General features: G+C 32.0%; 1 protein-coding gene across 1 annotated transcript in view; it reads right to left on the bottom strand.

Moving 5' to 3' along the window:
- LOC129220443 (pyridoxal-dependent decarboxylase domain-containing protein 1-like) overlaps window positions 1-25,054 on the bottom strand; it is an 89,331-nt gene that overhangs the window by 49,624 nt on the left and 14,653 nt on the right. The window contains exons 5-13 of the mRNA XM_054854864.1: window positions 21,493-21,645; window positions 20,019-20,217; window positions 19,841-19,912; window positions 17,733-17,939; window positions 12,839-12,910; window positions 4,516-4,668; window positions 2,681-2,731; window positions 1,605-1,667; window positions 252-312 (exon numbers count right to left, since the gene is read on the bottom strand). Of these exons, the coding sequence (XP_054710839.1) occupies window positions 252-312; window positions 1,605-1,667; window positions 2,681-2,731; window positions 4,516-4,668; window positions 12,839-12,910; window positions 17,733-17,939; window positions 19,841-19,912; window positions 20,019-20,217; window positions 21,493-21,645 (1,031 nt within the window). The remainder of the gene's footprint in view (window positions 1-251; window positions 313-1,604; window positions 1,668-2,680; window positions 2,732-4,515; window positions 4,669-12,838; window positions 12,911-17,732; window positions 17,940-19,840; window positions 19,913-20,018; window positions 20,218-21,492; window positions 21,646-25,054) is intronic.

The following is a 25,054-nucleotide window of genomic DNA, read 5'->3' as shown; positions in this document are numbered from 1 at the left end:
AGGGCACCCCTGCTTTCATGTACAATCAAGCCCGTGCATTAGAATATTAGTTAAAAGAATATCCCGCTTCATGTAATACATTTTCAATGAACCAAATCGTTGCTGTCTAATTTTTTAATCCCGTTTAATGGAATATCCTGCTTATTAGAATAATTTTTTCTGGAAAATTGGCTTTTCCATTAAGGGGGCTTGAATGTATCATTGAGCCAGATAAGTAAATAATATATTTTAATCTAACAATTAGTAGTTACCTTTGCAGTCTTTAGGAACATATTGAAACACAATTACAGGAACCAAAGTTTCAAAAAGAGCCTAGAATATTAAAATACTCAAGATATAAAACATACCACAAGTCAATTCAATACTTTATGTAACACTTAATTATGAAGGCACCTTGTAAAAATCATATGAGAATTTGTCAGTGGAGTTAAATTTTTAATTACATGAAGTTTAGGACACTTTTTTCATTTAATGTACATAATTGTTATTTTACAAATGAAGTAGCAATTACAATTTAAACAAGTTAGTAGTAAAATCAAATGTAATTTAAACTGTTGTTAATACTTGAGACATCAAACTGACAAAATGTCTTTAAGTTGAATTACATATGCTAGAAAAGCATATGAAATCTAATAAAATATAATTATAATTTTACAGAACAAAATTATAATAATTAAGGCAACAAATAATTAAAGCAACAAATTAAATTAAAAATTTAAGGAATGCAAGGAATTTAAAAGAAATTGCATTCAATAATAAAATTAAGACAAGAAAACAAATTTTTTTCACATTTCAATGTATTTATTTATTAGACTGTTCCTATGTACAAGGATTTTTATAAGAATATTGTTAAATTTTCTTGGAAACTTCACTTAAACAAAATGTTAAAAAAAAAACTTTCAATCAGTAAAATTTGATAGTTCACAAAATGCTGTCTGTGAAACTTTAAGGGTAAGAGAGAATTAGTTGATCACAATTTTAAAATCCTGAACAGACCCAATTAGATAAACTAGTTTAAACTTAAACAAAAACAATAATATTGCAGAAAAACAATACATCAATAGCAGGTGTATACATTTTTGTCCGAACAAAGAGATCATAATTTCTAAGGAAAATAGTGTAGGAGAGGGGGATCCATTATCGTCAAGACTTATTTCTATACCTAAATAGGTAAAAGTCATCTAATATGGAAAAAACAACACAAAATTGGAAAGAAATGAAGGAATCAAGCAGTTAAGCAGGGTTGCCAATTGCTCCGCATTTCTCCGAGTTGCTCCGCAAAAATAGAGAAACTCTGCAACTCCGCAAAAAGTTCTTTTGCTCCGCATTTCCTGGCTGAGTGTTTTCAAGCTTGACAATGTTTAAAGCTGTTTTTTATTTTTATGATAGTGCTAAAAATGATTTAAAGCTAAAAAACAATTTTGGATAAGTGGTTTTGGTTTTTTATTGAATGTCATTCAAAATACCGAGCTGCTCCGCAAAATTTCCAAATGCTCCTCAAAATCAACACAGATGCTTCTCAAATTATTTCTCCAAAGTTGGAAACCAAGAGTTAAGTCTTTTTGTATTCATAGACATTTAAGATAAGAAATAAATCAAATTACCATAGTAGGAATAGTTGAAATTTCAGATTTCTGGCCTTCTTTATTTAGTACTTTGCGTTTACTCTGAAAAAGAGAATTATTAAACAAAAAATCTTACAAGTTGAAATTTGATAATAAATTGAGCACAGGAATTTTTAAATCATTTGCTTTCAAAAAAGAGGAAAAATTATTTTATACATTGAAATACATGATAGCTAAAGAGTATGACACATACTATTTAATAGATAAGCGGAGAAGCAGGCCTGAAAAGTACAGTATTCTTGTTACATTGCTCATTGAACTTAAAAGGTTTTTTTTTCTCCCAAAACAGTAAAGTTTGGATTCTTTCTTCTTTAAAAAAAAAAGAAAAATTTCAATTCATCTTGAAAGCAATGAGTTATGTTGCTTTTATTAAGACAGCTGTGTCAAAATGGAAAAATTATTATTTAATCCGTGTACATACTATTTACTAGTAGATACTGTGCATGAGATCAATTGTTACTTTTAATGATTTGAGATACATTATACTCTTCGATCATTTCCTGTCTTTGTCATCCAACAAGCACAGAACAACTAGCTGTTACAGTATCATTAAAAATAATGCACAATTCTATAATAAATTGAGCTTTATAATTTCTTGAAAAAAATAAAACTCAAAAAATACTAAATGTTTCAAATTTATGCAAATTTGCTACATAGCTAACAAGGGCTCCTGGTTTATTCATTAAATAAAACTACTGGTTAAATAGCATAACTAACAGAACTAACATTACAAACTAAATAACATAAATAACCTTACTTGCATTACTCGTTAAATGACATTTGTTGTATAATCTTCACATATATTAAAAAAGGCAAAATCATGGAATAGAACATTAAAAAGAAATGCTTTTTAGACCCTAAACTAAAACCTCATCATTTTTGTCCTCATTGTCAAACTGAGTAATAGAATAAGCATTACATAAATAAGACATCTTTTCCAAAACTATAGTAATAACTATCTCAAATAGAATTGCACACAGAATATTATCCTTGTGACTAAATCATTCCTTAGTTCAAGTTCATTTTATTTTTAAGCAAACAGAATTGTTACTTACAATTATTCGAACATCTGAAAACTTCTCTATTTGATCAAGTAACATATCACCCTGAAAAGAAATAAAAACATTTACGCTAAAAAGAAATAAAAATCTGAAAAATTATATATCTTATATTTCTTTCAACATTAATGACTTTTGAAAATTTAAATTCAAACAACATTTTGCACTCTTTGTATCATATGAGGCAGTGAGAAGCAAAGGGATGTAAGTGGCAAAATTAAAAACTTGGAGATAACCAGTACACATGGTAGGTGAATCTCTCCTCTGTCTTGGGGCAAGAGTATTAGTAGCCCTGGTAGTTGCTGCTATACAGCATAATTCAGAAAAAAAAATTCAATGAAAGCTTACCTAGGATGTTATCTTTAAACTTGTTTTACTCAAAACTTGAAAATGTCCACTTACATCCCTTTGCTTCTCACTGCCTCATATGTTTTTACAAATTATTTTTACTGTTTTTTTTTTAAATTTATTTAGGTCAAAGGTTCTTATTTCAGAAATAAAACAAAAAGAAATTTTAAATCAAAGTTTTACCACAAAGTAGGTTGTGAATTTCTTTTTAAAATTTCAGTTCGACTGAAACAAAATGCAGTAATAAATACTCCCACCATTTCTCCAAAAAAAGAGAGAGAGAATATTCGCAGAGGGACCTTTTATATTAAAAGTTGGACTACTTGAAGTGGTTCTTTTGAATTTTTAAAACAAATGATTAAAACATGAATAAAACAAGTAATCAATGCACATAATGCAGAAGTCACAGAAGAGTTTTGTTAACAGCTATTAGTGGGAAAAATTCTCAACACACAGAAAAGTTGCGAAGTTGCGATTGAATCTGTCATTGTTTCACTCTACACAGTTTATTCAAATTTTTGTATTATATAGGGATAAAAGCAGACAATTCAAAAAAAAAAAAAAGCAGAAAAAAATTTTGGAGTTAGAAATTTTCCATTTACATAATATAGCTCTTTCAAAGTCAGTGTTATAGGAAACAAAAATTATTTTTATTTCATGATCTGGACATTTGTGTTGATTTTGCATGCCCTAAATATAATATTTTGAAGTAAATAAAGACAAACATTCGAAACATTTTAATCATATGTAGAAATAATAATTACAATGCCATGCACACCTACCAATCTATATAAATAAAACAGAGAATATATATATGTGTGTGTGTATGTTCCCTATACAAATCGAGTTTACATCGGATCTGCACCAAATTTGGCAGGGAGGTGCTTGGGCACCCGAGAAGGAAGATGGGGGTTTTCGAACACCAAAAAAGAACGTGAAAAACACCCGTAGAGTTCCTTCATTTCCTCCGAATTTCAAAAAAAAAAAAAAAAAAGGCTGTAAAATCACCGGAAAAAAAATAAAAAGCACTGCAAAGTCTAATGGAACAGAAATTTTAAATCGGAAAATTATCGTTTGAGCCATTTCATTCTAAATCAGCAATCTCATTTTAAATCGGCGTTCAGAAGGTTGCCACATTTTTATTCTCAGCTGTGACTAAACAAAAAAAATTTTTTGTTTTGCGCTAAAAATTTTCCTTTTCGATTATTATTTAGCGATTTCTCTTCTTTCCTTTTTTTTAAGGAATTTAACTGTATTTATGGAGGGTTGCGTTTAATTTTTTCAAGAACTTTTGATTTGCAGTTTTTTTTTTTTTTTTTTGAGAATCATTATTTCATCCTTTTTCATAGTATTTTTTTTTTTTTTCCAATTGAAGCCTGATTGTTAAATATGCGTCACTTGACATAACATTAATTTTCGAGGTAAACCGTGCAAAGCTGGGCAATGCAGCTAGTATTACTATAAAACAAAAGGTAGCAACTTACCAATTCAAAACATAGGCGAATCCTAGCAGTGAGATCATCTTGTCCCAAAGTTTGGATTGTCACCCAAACTGGTAAAAAATCTAAGTGACCATGAAATGCTTGACCTAAACCAGCTCCGTGAACATGAGCCATTTCTTTGGCTTTGTATAATGTCTTGCTTTCAGTTAAAAGAAATATTTACACAATTACAAGAATGCTAGCAGTACCTTATAAAATAATGGAACATATATCAAAATACAGATCTTCCAAGGCTTGTTACTAACTTTAATTACACAAATAAGACAAGTCCCTCTCTTCGACAACACTCACATTTAATTTCATACTAAATACAAATACAACTATGAACACATGTAACACATAACTTAACATTGAAGTATGTTCAAATCTAGAACTATAACATGAATTTTCAGAGTTCTCATCTGGAACACTTACTCGCTTTAACTCAAGCACGTCTCCCATCTTTCCCGTTTTCTCAGTTCGTAAAGTGTTTCTCCCACAAAAAGGCGCTTTGAACAACAGTTTTTTCAGGGTGGCGACAGGAACTGTGAAAAAAAGTTCCCTGACTTTTCCCTGATTAAGTTCACAAAATTCCCTTACTTACGTTATCAATGATAATGGTTTTCTTTCTTTGCTTTACTTGAAATCCATTGTATGTTTGTATAAAATGCAGTATTTTAAATGTTTGAAGTTATGTAAAGTTGTTGAACTAAAGATATATTTTAGAAAGATGCTACTTTTTTAATAAAATGGTTAAAAAACAAGACAAGACAAGACCCTTTTTTGGGGGGGGGGAATAACCTACAAAACAGTATATTGAATTTTTATACATGGAAAGATTATAGAAAATTTAAAAAAAAAATACTTAACTTCCAGAAACCACTTAGCATAAGAATTTTAAGAAACTATTAAAATTACTTTTAAGAACATGTGTATTTATGATAGAACTAAAAAGTAATTGAAATTGTTTTGAATTAAGTTTTCAAACAGTATAATAATTGTTGCAAGAATAACAAGTAATAGTGAAAGAATTGAAGTAATGTAGTTATTCTTATATAACTGATTGACATATTTATGCAAAACAGATGAAACTATTTGACAGCCATTCATAGGGAGCTTTTCTCTAATCAAGAATATAGGTTTTAATGAATGAATACAGCATTTTAACAATAAAAAAATAAAGATACAGTCGGACCTCCATATATCGAAGTAGCAAATTGCCAGAAAAAATTCGATATATAGAAATTTTGATGTATAGAAACGATCTTATTTTATCCTAAAACTCTCCTAAAACATTAAAATTAAAGCTAATTTTCGTGTCTGAAATGTAATTTCTAATTTATATGAGCATTGGATTAAACGAAAGTTAATAATTAAAAAATAACAGAAATTACATTTTTGCGCCTTCATACATCTTCATTCTTCAGCAATTCAACTTGATCTGCAACATTAAGGGATTTTCGTTTTGACAAATCGAGAGAAAAGTAAAAAAATTAATCTACTTAACTTGAATGATCTTTACTGCAGCTGAAATGACTAGGAACGATAATAAACAGACAAAAGGGATGACTTGAAACTGATTTTACAATGTTACTGATTACAACTAAGAGATTTGAAATAAATTTGAGGGAATTTAAAGAATTCTAGAACGAAACAACGACCTATCTACATACCCCATCAACCCAAGATTCTTTATGAGTTTCGTAGCAACCTTTAGTGAACATAATTTTCTCTCCTAACCTTTATTATTCATGAGACAAACAATCCAAAGAGGAAAAGAAATCTACGCATGTCTCGAAAAAAGAATTCGATATATAGAGATTTTTTCGATATATAGAAACAATTTTTCTATGTAATGAACATAGAAATTAGCTGGGATTTCGATGTATAGAAAATTTTGATTTGTGGAAGTTCGATATATGGAGGTTCGACTGTATTTATTTAAGTACATAAGTTAACTCTATTTCAAATTATTTCAGTATGTAACGAAAAAAATCTTAGATTGCTTTTGTAACAAATAACTTTGAAATGCAAGGGGAAAAAAAGGAAAAAAAAAAAAAATTAGTTAATTTCAAAATATGTAAAAGAAGAATACAAATTGGTTATAAAATTAAAGAATCACTAAAGTCTGAAGAAGAGAAAACCTTTATAATCTGCGGTGACAACAAGTAGTATAACGGCAAAAAATAAAGTTTTTTAATTGAAAGTTCAATTTTAGCAATTAAATTAAAACGCAAAGAAGTAATAACTTTTAAGCTTTTATAGTATTAATTCAAAAACCAAAGATTTCTTCATGAAATCGTGATTACAGTACGCTAATTTCTTTGAGACAATGGAATAAAGGCAAAGGAGCTAAGGCATTAATGAAGGCTTCCTCTTTGCATGTATGGTTGTTTATTTTACGTAGCATTGAAAGCGTAAAAGGAAATTTCAAGCTAGGTAAAATACACAACCTAACAGACACAAAAGCAATCTTAAGAAGTTCATCCTGTGGTTAATAAGTAAGATTCAATACTTTGACGTTGAGGAAAAAAGATGCACAAATATGCGGCAGTGTATAATCGTACCTCATTAATTTTACTTTTTTGAACAGATAACTGGCGAAAAATGCGTAGGGAATTAAGAGTACTTAATTTTGTAAAGCAAAAAAAAACATTTTTTTCTTCAAAAAATCAATTTTCCCTGATTTTTCATTATTTTTTCAAAGTTCCCTGATATTTCCCTGACTTTTCCCTGATTAATAAAGTTCCTTGACTTTTTCCTGATCTCCCTGATCTGTCCCCACCCTGTTTTTAATTAAAAAACACTACTGCTGAGTGAAATTTTGCATATTAACAGTACAACCTCGATATCTTGAACCTTTTGGTAAGAGAAAAAAAATTAAAATATTGAGTCATAAAGTATTTACGGGTTTTGAAAAAAATTAAACTAGTAACTCTCATAATCACACATATATATTATACTGCCAGAGGAAGGTAAAGCGCAGTATCTACAGAAATGAGTTTCCGAGACATTTGAAGAGACGGGTTTTGCTTTCCATACTAACAATAGGGAAATGTTACAATTTGATGTTTTTCCTGATTTATTTTCAGCGGAAATCATATTAAGCAAGCTTCTTTACTAATAATAAAGCTGAAAGTCTGGATCTCTGTGACGCGCCTAATGCCCAGACCGTTCGGCTGATTTTTATGAAATTTGGCACAAAATTAGTTTGTAGCATATTTGGGTGTGCACCTCGAAGTGACCACTTTGAATAATGATTAATAAGTATTTTTGAAATGAGCAGCAGTTTTGACATTCTTTATTCATTTGAAAACTTCTAAACTCTAATTTTATTTTAAAGAACATTCAATTTTAGATTTTCAGTAGAAACTTTGTAGGAGTCAAAAATGCAGAATGATGAGGAACACTTTTTCCTGTTTTTTGCTAGAAAACTGGTTAGCTGCAAAAAATTTACCCCCTGTTCTCAAACTTGGCACATGTTTCGAAGAAAAGTGCAAAGCATCTAACTTCAGGGGAAAAACAGAGATAAACAAGACTACAATACAATTTCATACTTCCACTCTTGTATTATCTCATCCCAGTAACCAATTCCTATACTTTCCAGGAAAAAGGATGAAAAACTACAAGCAGATGTATCAGGAACTAGTTCTACAACAATTAATTTGCAAGGAAAAATGGCAAGTAAAATTTGCTTCTGTGTGGAAATATTGACATATGAAGGGTTTTGGAAAATAAATTTTGAGATAAGGATAGAAAATGCATTAGTTTTTATGTAAAACTAGCTGTACACGACGCGCGTTTGCTACGCCAACAAAAAAATACATCATTATACTGATTTTCATGACAATCGGTTGAACGGGGCAGAAGTTGCTACTCTGCAGTTAGTGGCGTAGCTACAGTGTTTGCCGCCCGGGGCGGATCCTCAATTTGCCGCCCTTTCGTTGTGAAATAGCCAATACACAAAACTGTCAAACGTGTTTAAATTTCAACTAGAAATTTAATTGAAGAAAAAATAAGACCTTATTATTCTCTTAAAGGGCCCACACTTGGAGAAAATTGCTAAATTTAAGTCAAAGTTATTAGAAGAGCACATGAGTTTGCTCCCGATTTTTTTCAAAATTAGTCTCTTTTAATGTTTCTTTGTTGATGTTAGGGGATCGGTGGGCAACGAAAGGAAATTTTAACGACATTTTAAAATGCAGCTTAGGGTACGTAGAAGAAGTCAAGGAAATCGGGAATGGTCGGATACTCAATGCGAAAATTTTAAGCTCTGAAATATGCAATTTTAGGCTATCTTCGACAACGCAATTGCATGCGTATACTTACGCAGTTGTAGGTGTTAGTGGGGGAAAGAAGCGCTGAGGTTTCTTACTGAAATGTTTTTTAAATTGAAATCAATTTTAAGGGTATCTTTGGTGGTTTGGATGAAAGAGGAAGGTTCGGGTTCTTTCTTTGGAAATTTTTCGGCACCGAAGTCTCAAAAACAGAATTCTAGGCTGTCTTTGGTGACGTTGAAAAGTTTCCTAATGGCTTAAAAAAGTTGCGAAGCCAAGCAGTTCTCTCCTGAAAAATGTCCGTAATTGACGTCCAACTTTGAGCTTTGTTTTATAATGTTAGGAGGAAAAGGGCACAGAGAGAGGTTTCCCTCTAAAAATCATTCTTAAAAGCTGAATACTATTTTACACTATCAGTCAGAAGGAAGGGTTAGCGAGCTCTCCTACTCACCGCAAATTTCTAAGAAAAAAATTTTGGGCTATCTTTGGGACATAAGGAAAAGGGGTGAAGTGTTCTTTCATCGGAAATTTTTCAAAATTGAAAGTTTTAAAAACGCAGTTTTAATCTTTGGAGACGTTAGGTGAGAGGGGAGGGCGACTAAGATATCTGTCTTGGAAAAAGTCCAAAATTGAAGTCATAAAAACGTATTATAGGCTATATTTGATCACTTAGGGAGATCAAGGACAGTCAGGGTTCAAATCCTGTTTCACAAATTGATATTGAAGTATCCAAGCTTTAAAAACGTAATTTTAAGCTAGATGTTGAGACTTTAGAAGAGAAGGTGGGAGTTTTCTCCTGGAAAGTTTTCAGAATTAAATGCCTAAATATGTACTTTTTGGTTGTGTTTGCTACGTTAGAGAAAACAGTAGGGTTAGGCACTCTGCCTAGAAATTTTTGAACATTGAAGTCTAAAAACGTATTTCTAAACTACCTTTGGTGATATCAAGAAAAGGGATAAGATATTAAAGCGTTCCCCTATTTAAAAACATTTTCGCACTGTTCGACTACAGATTGGGGGTGGGAGATGTTCCCAACCGGAATTATTTGAAACTTAATACTTTAAAACGCATTTTAGACTATGTTTGGATAAGTTGAGGGTCCAACCCAAACGTTGAAAAATGAAATTCGCTTACCTTCCATAAGGAACAGATTAACATGTGATATAAAATTGTCGGATAGATTATCTACTCTCAAAAGCGAGGAAACGGAAATCCCTTAAACTTCGTTTAAAGAAGAGAACTCTCGTAAAGAGTGGGAAATCAAAGCAAACTCTGAAACACATGAAGTGTGATGAGCAATAAATTGTTTCGTGTAACATTTTACACCTCCCTCTCTTTTTCTTACTCTTGTCACTAGTTTCCTGAAGTAAAAAAAAAGGAAATTTTTGTTTCACGAGCAGGCTTTCAAGAAAAACTCTAAACTAAAATTCTGTATTAGCTTTTTCTTTAAAAAAAAATTGGAAAAGTTCATTGTTTTCGTCTTTCGAAAGTTAACCTCTACAGTCTAAATAACGGATTAAAAAAAAAACTTTTCATAATGCACTAAAAAAGAGAAAGTAACTTTTCTGGATCAGAATGGAATGTTTAAGTATTAATTTAGTTTTCAATTATTCCAATAAAATGACACCGCAAAACGAAGAAAAGAGCGGCTCAAGTTAGGTATAGAATTTCTTATTATTATCGAGCTTCCAATCATGAATTTGAATGTTGAAACACGCATAATTTTCTGGGAAAGTTTGGTTTGAAATGACTTGAGCCGCTCTTTTCATCGTTTGTGGTGTCACTTTCTTGGAATAATTGAAAACTAGAGGAATACTTAAAGACTTAAACTGTCCATTATGCCCCAGAAAAGTGATTTTGTCCTTTTGAGTGCTTTAAGAAGAGATTTTCTTACCTGCAATAATAGATTAAAACCATAATTTCCTTACTTGGAAAATACATTTAATTTCTCTACATCAAAAGGGCCAATTTGTCGCCCCTAGAAAAGTGCCGCCCGGGGCGAACCACCACCCCCTCCCTTAGCTACGCCACTGTCTGCAGTGCCACCTGGTGGCGAGGTGGCTTCAATGAGCATATTATGCACCTTCTCCGTGGAAAAATACATATATATATATATATATATATAGCAATTTTCATAATAATCGGTCCAGGTATCAAGTGAAGCTGTCACTATACTCAAATTTTGTACTCACGCAGTTTGCAAGATCAATCAATCATTAAAAATATCAAATAGAAAAAGTTTTAAATCCCCCCGTTGCATGAAAAGCCATAAAACAATAAAAAAAGAATTTATTTGTTCAAACTCAAGAAAAATGGCAACAGCTAACTTCTTATCAATGAGATCTTTCAAGCGAATTAATTTCTGCATCCGATAATTTTATTCGTATTTATCCAATGGATTGTGACTTAAATTGGAATAAAAAAGGAACTATTGATCGGATTTTCTTCGAACTGGTCTATAAACATTCCCAGTACCAAAAATAACAAATGGTGAAAGTTTCAGTCAAATCTGCCAGGTAGTTTTTGAGTTCATGGATGACATACAGACAAACATTCAATTTTATATATACAGATGAGAAATTTACAAGACATCAAGGGTATGGAGATATCAAGTTTTGAGTGTATATTATTATGAGAAACCTTTTTAAATTCAGGAACAAAACTGACTCCCAAACCTTGAAAGGTCCTAAAACATTAAAAAGTGCTATATGAATTTAGAATAAAGAGAGAATGTGTGCATCATCAAAAGAAACTAAAAAAGCTTGCTACTCTCCCCCTTTCAAAATCAGAGGAGTTTTCTATTGATATTCATATTCTGCAACTTTATGAGAAAATGTTCTCATAGAAATTTCCCTGAAAAAGAAGCATTCTGTACAAGTACAGGAGAAGAATTATTATTAACACCGCACATTTGCTGCTTCGTTAAAAGTGTTTAATTATATCTTCAAGAATAACCACTTTTGGCTTCCACCAGGAAATTATGCTAAATATTACTCTTTTCTGTAACTAAAATTAAGTAAAAAAAAAACCATAATTGAAGGATTTGTCAATAAATAAAATAAAAATGAGCTGATGCGTGCATCACATGACTTCCTTTTACGCTAATTTAATGATAATAGTGCCATGGGCTTGGAGTAAGCAAAGAAACACTTCAAATATTTTCACCCCAAGTTTGTTGCAAACCAAAGCAAAAAAAAAAAAAAAAAGTTTTATACAGATTAGTTTTTCCAATATTGGGAATTTTAATGTGATTCAATGGTTAACTCTCTAAATATCACCAATACTGGCCAAATTAAAACCAGATTTAAAAAAAAAAAAGTCAAATTTTCCGCCAAGTTGGCGACAAAACTTGGTGATATATTGCCAAGTGTTTGCAAATTATAACACTAATTGAGTTTGCATTAAAATTAACAACGATTTCCCCCCAAAAAAGTGTAAAAGGGAGCATCTGAATGCAACCAAAATAGGAGAAGCACAAATAGACCCTACTAGGAGTCTACATGCCAAATTTAAATTTTCTAGGACATACCGTTCTTGAGTTGTGCGAGATACATACCCACATACGCACATTCATACAGACGTCACGAGAATACATGTTGTAATTAACTCAGGTATCGTCAAAATGGATATTTCGGTTGTCTATGCATTTTTAGGCAAATATCCACATATGGTCGGGTTGAAAAAAAACTCAATATTCATTCGGGGGCAAGCAAAATGGAAATTAAGGCCGATTTTTGAGTTAATTTTTTTCCCCCCGAATACAATACTTCCTTTTTGGTAAAAGGAAGTAAAAAACAGGAATCCCAGGTTCACCCAAAAAAGTTTCACCCTTAGATCAGATATTTGGTGGCTGCGTCAAACCTATTTAAGGAATTAAGACATGATTGATTGTTCCTCTTCCATTTTGCCAGAAATACTTTTTTTTTCTTGAGTTATGGAAAAGAGGATTTATATTAACATTTTGACACAGTAATGTTTGTACCTAATAAACTTTTCTCACCAAAAATAAAATGAAAGTAAATTAGTTTGAATCATTCCTGAAAGGATACAATATAAGGCAGAGATGGAACACCAATCCAGCTTCCCAAACATAATGTCATACTGTCACCTAAATTAGAAGGCTGCAAAGTCAATTAAAATTATACAACAGCTTTATTTATTTACTTAGAAAAACATTTAAAACTACCTTTTTTATAAATATACAAGAAAAGCACATTGTAAACAATGCTATCAATAGTGTTGGGTTTTCATTTTTAGTTTTCAATAAGGTATAAATGTTCAAAGCAAAAATGTTAATGCAACTAAGTAACGGAGCAATAACATCATTTTAAGAAAAGTGTGTTGGACACAAAAAATGCCTTCATGAATTTTGTAGAAATCAATGGTTCATCAGTGACATGAAATTTCAAGAAATATATGCCTGAGAAAAATACTGCAAAGCTTATGTACGTTTTTATGTACTTTTAAACATAAAAAATTAACAACATTTTGACAGTGAGTAATTTTTGAAACAATGATTTATGACCAAGGAAAAATGTACATGGTTTTGAAGTGATCCCAAAGTGAAAAACCTAGATGCCATTTTTAATAAATTAATCATGTATGAGGATTTTTAAAAAATCCATACAACAGAAATAATGCACACATACATTTTTAAAACGTCAAAATTGAAGAAGTGTTTCCTGGTAAATTGTGGGTTGTTATTGCAAAGAGTAGGGGAAAAAAAGTTACATGCAACAAATACTTTTAGGCATCAAGTTTGGTGCCCAGCATAGGAAATTCTGGGTGTAAAGATGAAAATTTTGGTTGCAAAATATGCTTTAGCAGCTGGTTACTTTTAACAGATACCAACTACATAATCATTTTGAAAGTTGAACTATGCAATCCACTACAGATTCTTAATTGCTAGTACATCAGACTGACACTGAGTGACAGAAAAATTTGACCGGCCCTCAGAAATTGTATGAAATCTCTGTATAAATTGTATAACACTATTATCTTTATTCAACAAAATAACAACATTGTATATGATATTTTACATTAACTTTGTGACTACATTTTATAATTATGTGTTATTTCTCTTAAAGGTTTGTTAACTTATATATAATAACTAGAGGACCCGACAGACGTTGTTCTGTTCAAACTTTGTAAATTGAAAAGTTGAATAAACTAACAAGTGTTTGAACCATTCTGTTTAAAAAAATATGTAAAAAGAAAATGTTTTAAGCTGCTTGGTGTCAGAATGCATTTATTTATTACAACTTGATTTATCTAATGCCTACTGAGCATGTTTATTAACTATTTTTTCTCCCATACCTGATGGTTTGTTCATTCAGCCATACTCAAAGGATAAAAAGATATTAAGTGTAAAAAACTAACTACCTATCTGGAACAAATGAGAAATCCCACTCCAACATCCCCCATATGAAAAATAAAAAAATAATTAAAAGGATATCGTTTAAAAAATGATAAAGGTAAAAACAGTTCTCTGAATAAGCGAAAATCACCCTTCCCCTCCCCCTCTTCCTGATGTAAAATACACACATTCTTCAACTAAAATGACTAAACACTCTTTAAAAACGAAAAACCATTCTTTGCAATTTGAAATATTTCGTCAAATAAACAAAAAATACAATAAATTACATTAACAGTAGCTTTAAAATGTAAACAAATCATCACGCAACTCTATTATTTATAGCCAAAATCGCAAAGCCACCACGTCATTGTAATCCTGCCGATCAATGAGCAAAGCTAACTGCGACCGATTAGCGGTCCGATATTTTGAACGAAAACTTTTAAAACTTCATATATTGCCTAATATGTTTTTTCCACCAAAGATAAAGATCTTCTACTGCACTGATCATTTGTGTACAGAACTACCTTGTTGTAATTTATCTGAACGAAAATAAAATTTGTTTCGTCTTTAAATTCCATCATCTTTTCCTTTAATAATGTACTGTCACCGAAATATAAGTTCGTTGCTTGAGGCACCTGGGGCAATGCCCCTTATCCTCTGGTGTGGTATGTTGATAGTTCCCTAGTTGGGGACATGGCTTTATTTTGGCGCAGAAGAATAATGTACTGATTAGTTTGATAATTCTTTAAGTATTCTTAACATTGGTGCCAAAACTCAGATGAATTTGAGCCGAGAAACAAATGTTGCTAGGTACAGTACTTTCTGATCATTTTATTGGGAAAACCTAAAGCACCGCTCCAGTCACATGGTTCAACTACGACGACAGAACACACATTTTGAGTGCACATTCCAGTACCTTACTTTAAAATATATCTTGGGATCTAAAATTATTGCTTTCAAGAAAAATGAAGGCTTCACACTCTCTCTCTCTCTCTACGTTTTATCTATTCTCAATTGACACATCACAGTGGGAAATTTCATTTAAAAAAGCAGAGCTGGCTTTCTTATTGTCCTTTGGCAACAGGTTAAATATTTATTTCAGTTCTCGCTCAACAATAGGTTAAAATAAATATAAACCATTTGGGAGATATAACCATCCAATGTTTAAATTAATTAATTAATTAACAAAAACGTTTCTGATTCGATTCATCGCGCTTTGAAACCATGCTTGCCACAACTTAATTACACACAAAAAAATTTGATCAAAATCGGTCCAGCCGTTTAAAAACCTTATGGTGACAAACATCTGCACAGAAGATTTTTATATATTAAGATAACTAATCGTAGTATTTAGATATTATTGAAAGTAAATCATTATAAATAAAAATTACAATTAACTTATGTAAACATTCATACCAAGTAAAGTGGAATCGATTATTTTAGAAAGGGCATAAGTCCAACAAATGCAACTTTTCAGGAATCAATAAAAAGTGAATATTTCATTCATAAATGAACAAAATTTTACAAAAATTAGCCATAAGTAGGATCATTACCACACCTTAAATTACACTTCCTTTCATCACTGAAATTATTATTATTATTATTTTTAATTTGGACTTGTGCCCTTTCTGCAATAAATATCCTGAAAGGCTAGTTTAGAGCAGCATTTCTTAATTTCTTTGATTAATGGAACCCTTTTTAATGCTCACTTTTTCATGGAACACCTGGTTTTTCGTAAAAAGTTTGCAGAGGCGAAGCCAGGATTCTGTTTCGGGGGGGGGGGGGGGGTCGTACCCCTTAAAGATATTGTCACATTAATTATGTCATTAAATCGCTAATTAAATAAACTTCATAAAAGATCATGTTAATTATTAATAATTGCTAATCCTTTTTAGTTATTGTAAAAGACATTTGTGATTCTAAGTATATTTTTAAAAGGGATAAATTACCTCGGAATTTATGCATGAGTTATATTATTGAAGTATTTTCTAGTTAGGAAAAGAAGTACTGATGTTTTTTCCCTGCAATAGTATAAATAGTTTACTTAAATTTACACAAAAATGTTTTTAGACCTTAATTAAAAAAATTTGAAAAAAAAAAAAAAAAAAAATAGAACCAACTTTAAAATTGCTCTAAAAAGTGAAAAATAATTTTATTCTTTAATCACCATCGATAATACTTTTAAACATAATTTTTGAAGTTGGTGCAAAAAACAAAAAGTAAAATCTAGTGTAACCATGCTTCGTTCACATTTTTTTCAGAAAATCATCCTAAGTTAGGAATCAAACATTCATATGGTTACTTAAATAAACTGTCATCAATGCATAATGTATATAGTAGTGAAGAAACTAGGCCTGGTTAAATTTATACAGTAAAACCTCGCTACAACGATATTTTGGGACCAAAGAAATATATTATTGTAGAGGGATATATTGTTATATCGAGGGCCTACATATTTTGGGAATACAATAGGTTTTTTTAATTTTAATGTTATAGTATATGCCAGGGGTTCTCAAACTGGGTTCCACAGCATCCTGGCTTGCCGTAGAAAGAGATGAGGGGTGCTGCGAAGTGTTGATGGTGTCACTATATGTATGAGGTGAGTTTCGACATGGTACCCTGAAGTTTAACTAGAATAGAAAAAAATTGCGTACTGTTCTTGAAACCTAACTTATGTAGTTGACAAATTCAAAAAGAAAAATGTCATTAAGTGCTGTGATTTTTCCTGAAGTTTGATAACCTAGAAAATGGATTGCAGTAAAATAGTATATCTACCATGGTTCGCCTTATCAACACTCTGGAAAGAAAATTCAAGCTATGTAAAACAAACAAATTTACAGACACAGCAATCTTAGGAGTTCCTGTGGTCAGTAAGTTATGAGTCAATATTTTGAATTTGAGGAAAAAAGATGCACAAATATGCAGCAGTGTATAATCACACCTAATTAGTTTTACTTAAAAAATAAATAAACAAAATAAAAAAAACGAATAATTGACAGAAAATGTGTACGGATTTAGAGTATTAAATTTTTCAAAGCAAAAAAGAAAAACCTTCATTTAATCAATTTTTCCTGAAATTTGGTTATTGATACTTCTTTGATTAATAAAGTTTCCTGACTTTTCACTGATCTCCCTGATCTGTCGCCACTCTCTATAGATACAGTGCTGTAGCTGGAAAAATTCAATAATTTAATTTTTTGTCATGCTGAAATGGAACTTGCGATTTTTAGAAAAGAAAACATATCTCACCATTCGGCAGCTAAGAAATGTTTTACAAAATGAACTATAATTGCTTTATACATTTAAACCATAATATTTTTTTTTATTCATTTTTCATATGCATATTTTCCTACTTTTTGATTATTTTAGTTATTTTTCCCTCAAAGAAAATTACTGATCTAATGAAACCTTTCGAATGTAAGTGAATATACCGTGCAGAGAAATCACCTGTAATTTTTTAAAGTAAACGAAGTCGTTCAAACAAACGAGTTGAATGAAGGATCCTCTGAAGAATGGATCAAGAAAAAGAACGACATTGCCAACCTCTAGAAGAAATTAACCCTTGAAAATCAGTCAAAGTCGCATACCAAATTTGGAACTACCATCGAAGTCAGAGCTGCAAGGCAGTGTCCATGAATGTGGAGCCAAACATTATTCGTAAGACAAATTTCTTGTATCTTCTGCAGATCATCAACATAGCCCAAAAGTGGCATTCCAGCATTTGCAATAACTAGCAAAGGAGTTTTAGTGGAGGCAATATCATCTTTGATGTATTTTTCCAGAGCTGCAGTATCCTAAAATATGCAAATACGAACTCGATACAGCAAACATTTTTATTAAAATTGATACTTGACTTTTACAACAATTATAATTTGCAGGCAAGAATAATATGGTGTTCTAAACAAAAACAATGAAACATTTAAAGAAATGAAATATGAGTGTGAAACAACATTACCTTCAAAAATTAAAGCAGGTCCATTAATAAACCAACACACAGAATACGAAAGTATTCCAACAAAATTTACTAATGTCAAAAAAGAGTTCTAGAGCCTTTCACAAACTTGTGACAAAGTTTATGAACATAGGCGGATTTATGGGGGGGGGAGAGGAGGGCAATGCACCCCCAGTTTTGGGAAGACTATGTAGTAACAATACATCTTCCAAAAATTAAAAAAAGTTATTATTTTTTCTTTTTTCAATAGTTCAGAAGGGCATGGGTGGATTTATAGGGGGGCATAGAGGGCAGTGCCTCCCCCTGCCCAGTTTTGGGACGACTTTATGTAGTAACAACACATCTTCCAAAATCTTAAAACAAATAAAAATCATGACTTTTTCTTTCTTGAATAGTTCAATGAAAATGAAGAGAAAAGCGAATGTTGTTTTCCAATGGGGTGGGAAACGAACATTAAATACAAATAGTACAGCTGTCACTGGGGTGCTGAAAATGTGTCGAAATTCACTATTTTGGACTGAAAACCATTTGGGCAAGTATATGAATGAAAATATAGGCTAAACGAGCTATACATAAAGCTGCAACACTTATAATAATTGACGATTATTTTAACAAATTAGAACTAAAGCAAAGGGTAAATTAATTTCTATGTCTATCCAATTAACCTTTATCAGGCTTCAAAATGCAGAATTTTATATCCATTTTACAAAATTTCCTTCGGGGGAGAAATCCCCGGCCCCCTAAAATTGGAGATATTCTATTTCCCACTTAAAAGGGAGCCCTGCGTCACTCTCGATACCAGCTCACTCACTTAAGGTCAATTCAAAAAGGACAGCATGAAAACACACATTAATAAAAACGGCACAGAAAAAAGTAAAGCATGTATTTATGCATCACAGAAAACACAAAAACATGGGAGTGGGGGGGGCAATAAAAATGTTGCTCAAAAAAAAAAAAAATCTTGCTCCCCCCCCCCCCCCAGGAACTCAGTCCTAAATCCGCCTATGTTTATGAAATGAATAGATGTAAGAGTCATTTGCAGAGTTAGTGTTTTCAAAGAAAATGGATGCCCTGAGCCTGATCATACATATATTTTGTTTAAAATATTCATAGTTACAGTCACAAAATTTTAAAATAGTTTTTATATTCTACTCCAAATCAGGTTTCACCTCAATATATTTTCACTTTTTATTGTCAATAAACATGGCGGTTTCAACTTAAAATTATCCTAAATCATTCCTAAGATGTTTGAATTACTATTGAGTTCAACAATACTTAGTCTAATGGACATTATGCCCACCTAATTTATGCATTGTTAGGAGAAGTTTGAAAATTTAAACTTGTATTCTCCCTCAGTGATCCTTTTCTTTTTTATGTGAAAATGGAAAGAAAAGCTGCTGCGAGTTTATTTCTTAAAATACATCATGGCTGAATTTCGAATTAAGTTTTCATTTGGAGATAAAACAGATTGAGGCATTTAGAAAGATAAAAGTGTATTCAGTAAACTTCAACATTTTAGCATTTTGCTACAGCTTTCTTTCCTAGTCTTGAACTTTTGAACTCAGCTTAAAACCGAGGTTTGCATCTAAAATCTTTTGCACATTTTACACAATCGAGGATATCAGGTCAATGGATTTGAAATAAGTGAATGAACATCATACTGAAATGTTTAAAAATGATAAAAACATGAGCATCTTACTGAAATAGAGGAAAATGATAAATACAATCAATAATATGTCTTACCATTGTAAACCTCCCATCAATGGAAGTTGACACACAAGGAACAGATGTCACACAAGAAAGTGGCAAACCAAGCTAAATAATGAACAATAATTTCAAGCATAAAACTTAAGAAAACTCAATGCTATACAATAATCACAAGTATCACATGTCCAAATTATTGTCCAAATTATTCAAGTACCTGAGAGCAAAGATATGAAATAGATTTCTCAGCTCCATGGGCATGCGTATCACAGTAATAAATGACCGGAGGTCGGGTAAATAGAGCTTCGTATCCTGTACTAGAGTATTTTTGATACTTCGAGTGCAAAACCATTCGAATCACACGAATAAGACCTTCCATATGATCCTTACTAAAGTAGGCTAAAGCATCGAAAAACCTGAAATAAAATATGAAAAATTTAATGAATACTTGTTTTTTTTTTTTTTTTAATATCAGAAAATTGCACAAAAATTACGTTTGTTACAGCAGACGTTCCTATTTTATACTAAAATGTAGAATAGGTAGATGGCGATATAACAAGTTTTTTATCCTTGATTAGCAACAAACAATTCATAATTCTGAACATTCTGCAACTGCATGGCATATTTAATATTTAATTTTTATTTTTCTAAGGAGATAAAATAAAGAAGGATCCTTTAAGTAAATAAAAGTCACATGTTGAAATTAGAAAGCTCACCTCAGTTATATTACAAAAATACAGACAAAAATAAAATAACACAAAATAATTTGAATTTTACTTCACCAGATAAAGTATTATCTGTTTAATACAGGATTGCCCACCTAGGAGAAGGAGGCGGGGATTACGGCGCTGACTGCGCCATTGAAATTTTTATGGGGGTTGCATTGAAGGGTGTTTTTCTCTTTTTGGCGGGGGGGGGGGGGGTCTTTTGAGATACTCAGGCAGGTGTGTCCTTGCTCTTAGGGGGGGGGGGCTGTTTAATACATATGCATTTTTTAAGTAAACTTATAAATAATAAACAATTTTAATTTCAATATACAGTTATTTTGATAAAAATGTTATAGAATTTTGCTGCTTTCTTTATTGCAAGAAAAAAATCTTAATATTTATGAGGTTTTTCCCAGAAGGTTACTCCAATAAGTGATAGACTTACTGTATTGAACAATGGTTAAATATCTTTATATAAAATTGAATTATGAAGAGTTGAATTAAGTGGAAACTGTATTTGAAATAAGTCTTCAACTGTCAAGTGTGTATTCAGAGGAGGGAGAGCTGCATGTGTTGGGAAACTTCATTATAAAAATTTTGCTCCAAACCCTTGGTTTGTATGCGAAAATTACACATTGACTCCTCCTTTTTGATAATGACCTCCATCAAAACCAGAAACTGGATTCCCCTTTGTTTACTGGCCATTGGGTTCAAAGTTTGTGTTGTGAGCTGAAAATGGTGCGTCAGCGGGGGCTTACTGAAGAGTTCTTCGTGCAAATAAATACATTTGATGTGCACACCTAGTCTTGTGGATCAAACCAGTACACAATAAAAAAGAAAACCAAATAATAATAATATGATAAAGACAGTGAAGGTCACTACTGGTAACTAGGGAATGTGAAACAATCAATAAAGCATTAAAAACAAAATTAATCTTTCAAACAATAAGCAGACATCGTTAATGAAACAAGCATTTTGAATTACCTAAATATTTTGCTTATCCACAAGCTTGTATCTGATACTAATTGCATGGCAATACGGTGGACAATGCTTTTATTCATTGTGCTAATATAAGCTGCTAAGGTGTGAGATACCAGGGCTGCTTTTTGAACATCACTATTCATCCAGTGTAGTGGTCTGAAAAAAAAATCCAAGTCATTGTCAACAATTGCAATCAAAAGTTTATCAGATACTAGCGGCCTATCCCGACCTTGTTCGGGTAAAAAAAGTGATGCATCTTTAAAAAATATTATGCAGGTACTTTTAATTTAAAATTTAATAGTAAGCAACTTTTTTCCCGTTTTTTATAAGGTTTGAAACAAATTTATTTACCTCATTTCCTGATCAAAAGAAATCAACACATAATTCTCACTGAGCAATATAACCTTCCCATATCTAATGTTCATCAGAACTTTTCATTGGGAGTGGTAATCACATAACTTTGAAAAGAAAATATGCATGAATTATAAGTGTGCAAGGCATGTGAGCCAATTGATCTGCTGCAGGGTATTTAAGAACAATACTAAGTCTAAATCATATTATTCCACAGTGAATTTAATTGGGGTTGAACTGAATTGCATAGCTTAAACAAATTAAAACTGCGCGATAAAATTACTGGGATATTGCCTTTCATTTTAAAAGCATGAAAAAAAATTCCGGGAAGTTAAAATAATCAAGGAATTCTTTTAACACTAGAACGACTGACATTTTATGTATACCTAGAAAGACTGAAGGGGCCAGTGTGGCCCCTACCCCTTTTTTAGTGAATTCTTTTAAAAATTCTTCCTGAGGGAGTCCACATGCCTGATACACCTTCTTTCATGACTAAATAAAAACTTAGTACGTAATTATTTTTAGTTTTTCTCTCTATACTGGGCAAAAGGTTGAATTAGTTTTCCTTTCAAAGAGCAATGGCCACCATTAGGATGGTAAGCAGTCGGTACTGTTTATAGCATTTGGATATCCAATCGGCTGCATAAAGAGGAAGTTACAGGTTAAACTAGAGTGAATGGCATTTTTTTTTATGCTACAACAATTAGGAGAAAGGAAAAAAATAAATTTTTTAATTGTCAAAATGCTTAGGGGCCACTGTGGCCCCTCCCGTCTTTCTAGGTATAAGGATCAATATTAACAGTACTATGAGGCGAATGATTAAATGATTAAACAAGCATTCAAATAGTGTCATATAATGAAAAGTCAGAAAATTCCATTAAGTTCCGTTAGATATTATCCGAGTTATTAAACAACAAACTAAGCGAGGGGCCTTACAGGTCCCTCCGTCTTTCTAGTGTTAAATGATTTAGAGTTGGTGGCAAAAATCATAGCCTTTTTGCATATCCAATGTAAGTTTTTGAAGTCTTGGTTTCAGAATAAACATTAAGGATCAAATTATTCAGAGAGAATTTCCCAAATCATCTATTTTGATAAAATACCCTTTTCCAGGTATTATTTCATTACTTACTTGTCATAAAAGACTCTCGTAATGCTCACCAAAATCTCCTAAACGAGCTCTTATTGTTGTTCTTGAGATACAGAGATTGTAAAGGGGACAACCCTAATCAGACTTGAAGTATATCTGCACGTGTTTCTTTTGGGTACCACAGGAAGAGTTTGGTGAAAGACACTGTCAGATTCAAAAGTGACATCTCTCATAATTTTGTCTGAACCTTAGTGATGTTTTAGAGTTCTATCTACAAGTTTTATAGCCAAAAAGTGGCTGATCGAACAGTCATCCTGCATTATGAGACACCCTCTTGAAGAAATTCTCCCAATTGCCCGTTTTTTCTTGTGCAACTTACAGATCTTATTGAAGGAGATTTTCAAAGTAATTAAATGTAAAATGGTCAGTTTTTCGCCAACGTTGAATTTGTTAAAATTTAGCATTTCTGCCGGAAATGCCGATAAACATTAATTTGCGCTTCAGATTTTCATGTACCAATTTTTTTTTTTTTTTAATTGTTTTTGTTGATTCCCTGCGGGCGGTGGCAAACAAAAGTCTCCTACTGAGTTTCCCCATCATTGACAAATTTTGCTTTTTATTTAAATTAGGTTTTGGGTTATATCGTTTGACATTAAACGACAATTATAATATTTCTGCTGGCGCTCTTCTCGCAATATGTTGTCTTAGAAACATCAAATGTTTGTTCTAAAACAAAAGAATCTAAATTTGACATAAAAATTAAAATAGTTAGAAACAATACTGTTGTTCGTAAAAAGTGAATTCCTTGTCAATTCGGTGGTTCAGTGGTAGATTCAAATTATTGTGGCTCTATAAAACTTAACATTTTTATTGAAGACTATCTATGTACATATTTACACTGGTGATTATACCATAAACATTTATTCTAAACATAACGAATTATTCGCTTACATGGAGCTTGCGCTCGAGATTAAACTTTATTCATCTCTAAATCCCTCTAAGTGTTGCCACTAAATTTTTACCATAATCTACTTACGTAATTCAATAAGCGTTTGCAGTGCTTTCTATTGGAATAATAAGTGGGAAGGAGCATAGAGCTTAGGTTTCTCTACAAATAATCTGTGTTTAAAAGCAGAGTCAGAAAGTTTTAAGATAAGGTTAGTTTCCAAGGTTTGTAGTCATCTATAAGTCCCAGTTCTGTACATGCTGCTTGACAGGTTGGCAGGACCTTTGACTCTCGAAATACATTGAATATATTGTTGGACAACGAAAATGTTCTAAAGTGAACTTAACTGACAAAATTCTAATTGGCTAGTAGGAAGAATATATTATATTTGTCTAAGAAGTAAGTCTTTCTTAATAACGGGATGCCTTGCTACCTCTTGTACTCATTTTCTTGGGATTCTACTTCACATGCCTCTATTTTTTTTCCTTGGCAATTTCTTTCTAATAGGATGTTTGTGACATATATTGTTTAACTATATCGTTTTAAAACCTTAAATGCGGGGCTTTTCTCCAAAAATCGCTTACTGGGTTTATACTAGAGTAATTGTACCTACGGTTATGTATGGGGAAATTGCCTGGTGGGGTAAAACCAGTACCATTACGGCTGAGGGTTGCCTCGCCAAAGTACGAAGAATGGCTACTATTACTATCACTAGTGCCATGAGAACTACTCCTTCCCATAGCCTTGAGTTCCTTCTTAGCCTTCTTCCGTAGCATAAGCAAGTGGAAATGGAGGCGATTCTGTGTGCATACCGCCTCAAGCTCATGGATCTCTGGAAGTCCCCTCGTTACCTGTCTCTGTACGATAAACTGTGTGCAAAGACTAGTAAGTATCCTTACTTTATGATGCCTTCTGACTGGATGTTAAGACAATTCAGCTTTAATGCCTATTATAACATTGTGTTTCCGTCCAGAGAGCAATGGAAGGATGTACAGGATATCATTGGCAATGCACACGAAATCTGGTTTACAGATGGTTCCAAGACTGCCTCTGGAACTGGTTCTGGTGCATACTGCAGCAGCAATAACACTAATCTGTGCTTCTCTTTAGGGAAGCTAGCTACTGTCTACCAAGCAGCATAGGCGGATTTAAAACTGAGTTCCTGGGGGGGGCAGGATCTT

This window comes from Uloborus diversus, chromosome 4 (genome assembly GCF_026930045.1).
Source record: "Uloborus diversus isolate 005 chromosome 4, Udiv.v.3.1, whole genome shotgun sequence".
Classification (NCBI taxonomy): Eukaryota; Metazoa; Arthropoda; class Arachnida; order Araneae; family Uloboridae; genus Uloborus; species Uloborus diversus.
This window is presented reverse-complemented; position numbering and strand designations above follow the sequence as displayed.